Source organism: Ahaetulla prasina, chromosome 4 (genome assembly GCF_028640845.1).
Source record: "Ahaetulla prasina isolate Xishuangbanna chromosome 4, ASM2864084v1, whole genome shotgun sequence".
Lineage (NCBI taxonomy): Eukaryota > Metazoa > Chordata > Lepidosauria > Squamata > Colubridae > Ahaetulla > Ahaetulla prasina.
This window is the reverse complement of record NC_080542.1, coordinates 5,874,771-5,880,770: the sequence shown is the minus strand read 5'-3', so window position 1 is coordinate 5,880,770 and position 6,000 is coordinate 5,874,771. Positions and strand designations below refer to the sequence as shown.

The window sequence follows — 6,000 nt, the reverse complement described above, 5'->3', positions numbered from 1 at the left end:
TGGTGGCTCCTTGATTCGGCGGTTGTTTACTGTTTGTGTGAGTTGGTAGTGCTTCGTTTGGGATTTTGTTTACCAAACTCCAGCACTCCCCTGATGATGTTACCTAGGTGGGTCATGAAATATCTGTAAGAAAACCACCAAGCTCAGAGAGCACCAAGGACCTCACACTCTTCCCTTTCCTCCTCTTCCTCCCTCTTTACTCAACAAATTTCCCTCCCTCCCTTCCAGCACTGATGTTGTTACGTAGCCGAGTCATGAACCGTCTCCAAGAAAACCACCAAGCTCAGAGAGCACCATGGACCTCACATTCCTCCTCCCACACATCAGTCTTTTTCTAGCACTGATGATGTCACTTAGTTTGGTAATGAAACATCTGCAGGAAAACCACCAAGCTCAGAGAGCACCAAGGACCCCACAGTCCTCCCTCCTCTTCCTCCACAAGCCCCCACTCCGTTCCAGCACTGATGTTGTTACCTAGCCGAGTCATGAAACGTCTGCACGAAAACCACCAAGCTCAGAGAGCATCAGGGACCTCGCATTCCTCCTCTCACATTCCACACTACCTCAGTCTTTTCTAGCACTGATGATGTTACCTAGTTTGGTAATGAAACATCTGCAGGAAAACCAGCGTGAGTTCCCTGGCGCCCTCTGAGCTTAGTGGCTTAGGAACAAATTCTACCACAATTTGCTAGAGAAGTTCCCTGTTGGGCAAACACACAACAGCCCAATGTAACAGAAGAGGATTCAAGCGTCTTTGCAAGAGGATAGTAAACTATTTTCCCGGCATCGGCAGTGGACTCCCCGTTTTCCACGCCCCCTCCTCAAAAAAGCAGGACAGCAGCTTTAAAACTAACGCCATCTCTTTATTTATGCTCTCTTTCCTGTATCATCAGAAGAATAAAAAAAACATTTTCCCAAAATAAAATACAAATCAACGGGAAGGATACTGGCTCCAGAAGAGGGGAGCAGGAGGGGTCGGGAATCAAACTTATCCCCACGTTAGGGGGAGGGAGAACCCTACCACTTCGGCCGCCCGCCAGCCACGCCGGACCCCTCTCGGCCCTTCCAGTGGTGGGCAAAGAAACTCACTCCCCTTCCTTGATCCTCCTTGGCCGCAAAACTCAGGAGCTTGATTTCGGGGAAAGTGCCCCCGCCACCAACTCCTCCCCCCGCCCGAAGGTCAAAAGAAAGGCTGGGGAATAGCTCAGCGGCGCCCCCCTCTGTCCTGTACAGGCGTGCTCCGACTCCGACTCCGGCTGTGGCGGCTTTTGGCTTCGCGCCGTTCGCGGTCTCCTCGGCCGCCGCGCTCACCCGCTCGACTGGCCCCACCACAGCTGGTAGCATTGGGGCGCTCGCGTTCTCGCTCTCTGCTGTGTTCCCGCCGCTTGTCCCGCTCGGCTTGGCGGTTGCGTTCCCGCTGACGGGCCTCCTCGGCTTCCAGTTCTTTGCGCCGGCGTTCCCGTTCGCGAGCCCGAGCTGCTCGCTCGGCCTGTTTCTGGACACACTGCAAGGAGAGGAGGGGAAGAGCAACTGTTGAAGGACAGCCACGTACAGGCAGTTCTCCATGTAAGAGCTCAAGCGACTCCAAAATTTCGGTTGCTAAGTGAGACGGTTAAGTGAATCGCTGCAGAGTCTCTTCGGTTTACTGTTCATTTAATGAAGCTATAACGAGGGATCTAGAGATGGCGCTCTCACTTCACAATCAGGAGGCTGTGAGTTCGATCCTAGGTACAAGCAGGTATTTCTCTCTCTGGGCTCAATGAGAATATATCTGCTGAATAAAATTCCGCATTGGCAACAGAAAGGGCATCTGGCCAGTAAACACTCAGCTCTTCAGTTGCCCAGATTCCACCCCACAAGGGATTATGAGGTCATTAAAAGATGATGATGATGATGATTTCCTGAATCCATAACGGGACTGAAAAAAGTGATTTGGGACCGTTTTGCACACTTACAACCATTCAACAACTGGGTTAACAACTGCAGTGATTCATTTAACAACAAAAGTTTGTAAAATGGAGCAAAACTCACTTAACAACTGTATCGCTTAGCCGCAGAAATTTTGGCTTCAATTGTGGTTGTAAGTTGAGGACTACCTATATTACAGTTGTTAAGTGAATCCGGCTTCTCCATTGATTTTGCCTGTCAGAAGATCGCAAAAGGGGATCACATGACTGCGGGACACTGCAACCGTCGTAAATATGAGCCAGTTGCCAAGCGGAATTTTAATCAGGCGATCCTAGGGTTGCTGCAATGGTCGCTGTGTGTGAAAAATGGTCGTAAGTCACATTTTTCAGTGCCATTGTAACTTCAAATGATGACTAAATAAATGTGTGGTAAGTCAAGTGCTACTTGTGTATGAAATATTTCTCCAAATATCGGAATTATCTTTTCCACCTGAAGTTTCTGGGTCAGGCAAAAAAATGCCCAGTCATCAAATCTGCTTCCTAGGGACTGGAAATCAGAAAGAATCTGGGAACATTTTTATTAATATTGCAGCTTGCAATTTTACTAAATTGTAGCTTGCAAAAAAAAAAAAAAAGCTTTTAAAATCTTTTGTCGGAATATGTGCTCCGAGACGCCTTCTGGTTTTTTTTTTATCACCATCAACAACCACAATTCTTGTTTCTCAAAAGCCTGGGACGAGAAGAACAGGCGGTCCTTGACATACAACCGTTCGCTTAGTGACCATTGGAAGTTACGATGGCACTGAAAAAAAGCAACTTACGAATAGTTTTCCACAACTTAGGACTGTAGCAGCATCCCACACACGGGATCAAAATTCAGTCGTTCGGTGACCGATTCATATTTATGACAGCTGCAGGGTCCCGGGGTCGTGCGATTCCCCTTTTGCAACCTTCCACCGAGCAAAGTCAGCTGGGAAGCGAGATTCAACGTGACAACTGGGTTTCTAACTGAACCGCTGAGGGGATTCAGTTAACCCCGGCCGCAAGACAGGTCAGAAAATTGGGCAGAATTCACCTTTAACATCCATCTCACTTAGCAATGAGAGCTCAATGGCAGTTGTAAATCGAGGATTGCCTATAAAGGGCATCCACACATGTATCCTGAATGCACCTTCTCATCCTCAGGGCTGAAGAAACCACACCTGGTGACGAAGTCACCGCTCCTGTAGGTGCCCGTCCCCCTCTCACCTGAATGTCCGTGAGGGGCAACCAATAAATGCAAGGGGCTGCCTTGGTTTTGCGGAACAGATCGTCGAGAAGTTTAGCCGGGGGTTCCTCCTGGGCCTTTTCTGTTGGGGGAATGAAAGCAAGAAGGTTGGTTGTTATTCTGAGTTTTTGCCAATAAAGAGGCTGAAAAAAAGGCCAGGTTTGACGACAGCTTGGTTACCTGAAAAGAGCAACCCTGGTTAAAAAGGGGTGGGTTAAACCTACGTGAGTCGTCCCAGAGACATTATCTTTACAGTCATAGCAGAAAGCCCGCAAAGCAGGAATGAAATTCAACCGGTTCGGCTGAACCGGGAGGGACGATTTGAATCAGTTTGCTGAACTGGTAAAAACCATCCCTGGTTGGCCCTGCCCATGGTCGCCCCTTCCAGCCGCTCGACCTGCCCATTCACTGCCGCACTATAGGGTGCAACTTTTCTCCCTCCATTCACCAGCGGAGCTGCTGCTCCCTTTATGGTCCTCCACAGCCTCCTCCTCCTGAGGACTATTTTAAAGGGACAGGCTGCAGCAGCTCCGCTGGGAATGGAGGGAGAGAAGTTCGGCTTTTCTCTGCCACAGAATTCAAGCCGAGAGAGTCTGACGTTTTCTCCCTCCATTCCATTCACAGCGGAACTGCTGCAGCCTGTCCCTTTAAGGTACTTTGACCCCAGGAGGACAGACGGACCATAAAGGGAGCAGCAGCATCACTGTGAATGGAGGGAGAGAAGTTTGGCTTCTCTCTGCCACAGCATTCACTATGAGCCCTTCTCATGCTCCTACACGTATTTTTTTTCCTACTGGGTTCTGTGGGCGTGGCTTGGTGGGGGGATCATGTGACTGAGTGGGTGTGGCCAGCTCCCACAGAACCGGTAGGGAAAAAAATTTGAACGTCAGCACTGCCCCAAAGTGCTTTTTCCAAAAAGCAACCAGACTTTCTCGGGTTTTGGTTCTTCCTGGAAAACATTCCGCTTCTCCTCCAAGAAACGGCTTTCTGAAGAATCTTCTTGGAGGAGAAGTGAAATGTTTTCAAGATGGGGAGTTTGAAAAAAAAAAAGGAAGTTTGGATGTCTTTTGGAAAAGCGGCTTTGGGACACCCACAGCCTGGGTGATGGGAGAACCTCTATGGACGTTCGTTCCACGTTGAAGTAGAACTGGGCTTCAAACTTCAAAGCTGAACTTCCAACTAGGCGACCATGAACTCTAGGGATGTTGGGGGGGGGGGGAGGTAGGCAAATTGTTTTAATTTATATTCTGCCTTTATTATTTTTATAAACAACTGAAGGTGGCAAATATATTTAACACTGCTTCCTCCTCCTGTTTTCCCCAACAACAACCACCCTGTGGGGTTGGGCTGAGAGGGAGGGACCGGCCCAAAGACATCCTGCCAGCTTTCGTGCCTAAGGCGGGACTAGAACTCCCAGTCTCCTGGTGATGGGACCAAAGTCACCCAGCTGGCTTTCGTGCCTAAGGCGGGACTAGAACTCACTGTCTCCTGGTGATTGGCCCAAGGTTACCTAGTCGGCATTCATGGCTAAGGTGAGATTAGAACTCATGATTGCCCAGTTCCTAGCCTGGTGCCTTAATCACTAGACCAAACTCTCTCTCCTGTTACCTTTCTTCTCTGCTTTCTTCTCCTTCGATTTGGGCCGCTCCTTGCGGCGTCTCTCTCGGGATCGGGATCGAGAACGGGGGCCCTCGCGCACCTTGTCCCGATCCCACTCCCGCTCCGCCAGGGTCCTCTCCCGGCGTTCCATCTCTCGCTCCCGTTCGGCCCATTGCTCCCGCACGGCCGCCTCCCGCTCCCGTGCCTCTGAGCGCCGGGACAGCTCCCGTTCCCCCCGCGTGGTCGGGCCCACCCCGGGGAAGGTGGGCGCTTCGTCTGCCTTGACCTCTGCGGGACGGTCGGCCAGAAGACCACGATGGAAATCCAGCTGAGGAAGAGAAATGAAGGGCCTCAGGTGAGCAAGTGGAAGCTCCACAAGATACAAAATCATACTTGCAAGAAAGGTAAGAGACATTATCTTGTGGCGGTAACTTTGCGGGTAGTTCTTGACTTACGATCAGTAAGTGAATCCAGTCTGTTCCCCCCCGGATTCCAGAATTTCAGTTGCTAAACGAGGCAGTTGTTAAGTGACTCACCGCAGGGAGTCCTCGATTTACAACTGTTCATTTAAGGAAGCTATAATGAGTGGCCTAGAGGTGTCTGTAAGTTGAGGACTACCTATAACAGTTGTTAAGTGAATCCGGCTTCCCCATTGATTTTGCTCGTTGGAAGGTAGCAAAAGGGGGATCACGCGACCCCAGGACGGTGCAACCGTCATCAACGTGAGTCAGCTGCCAAGCCCCAGAATGTAAATCATGTGACTATGGGGTTGCTGCAACGGTGTGAAAAACGGTCATAACTCGCATTTCTTCATTGCCGTTGTAACGCTAAATGTAAGTTGAGGACTCCCTGTATGGCTAACGTCTTCTGAAAAAACCCCATCATTTTGGGGGCATTAATTCCTGTTTCACTTTCTTGCACCCAACTCCAGTGCACAGGGGAGGGGGAAGACACACATCCCTTTCCACCCATCCTGTCTTTGTTCCCCCTTGGGCTCCGTACCTCATCCTGCTCCACAAAATCAGCGGATAAAAACTTGGGGTTAGACTGCGGCCACTTGACCCCGTGGAGGGCGTTTCGCGTCGCGATGGCTTCTTCCACTGTTGAATACTGAAAGGCAATATTGGGGAAAGAGAGAAAGAGACGGAAATGGAGAGAGAGAGACAGAACGAGAGGGGGGGGGAGAGAGAGAGGAGAGACAAAGAGAGAAAAAGGGTGAGAGGAGGG

General features: G+C 50.1%; 1 protein-coding gene across 3 annotated transcripts in view; it reads right to left on the bottom strand.

Annotated features, from left to right (window-relative positions):
* Window positions 1-842: 842 nt before the first annotated feature.
* ACIN1 (apoptotic chromatin condensation inducer 1) overlaps window positions 843-6,000 on the bottom strand; it is a 73,759-nt gene continuing 68,601 nt past the window's right edge. For all 3 annotated transcript variants that reach the window (XM_058183923.1, XM_058183922.1, XM_058183924.1), the window contains 4 exons: window positions 5,776-5,883; window positions 4,783-5,101; window positions 3,156-3,256; window positions 843-1,504 (listed from right to left, as the gene is read on the bottom strand). In XM_058183923.1, the coding sequence (XP_058039906.1) occupies window positions 1,205-1,504; window positions 3,156-3,256; window positions 4,783-5,101; window positions 5,776-5,883 (828 nt within the window). In that variant the 3' untranslated portion in view covers window positions 843-1,204. The remainder of the gene's footprint in view (window positions 1,505-3,155; window positions 3,257-4,782; window positions 5,102-5,775; window positions 5,884-6,000) is intronic.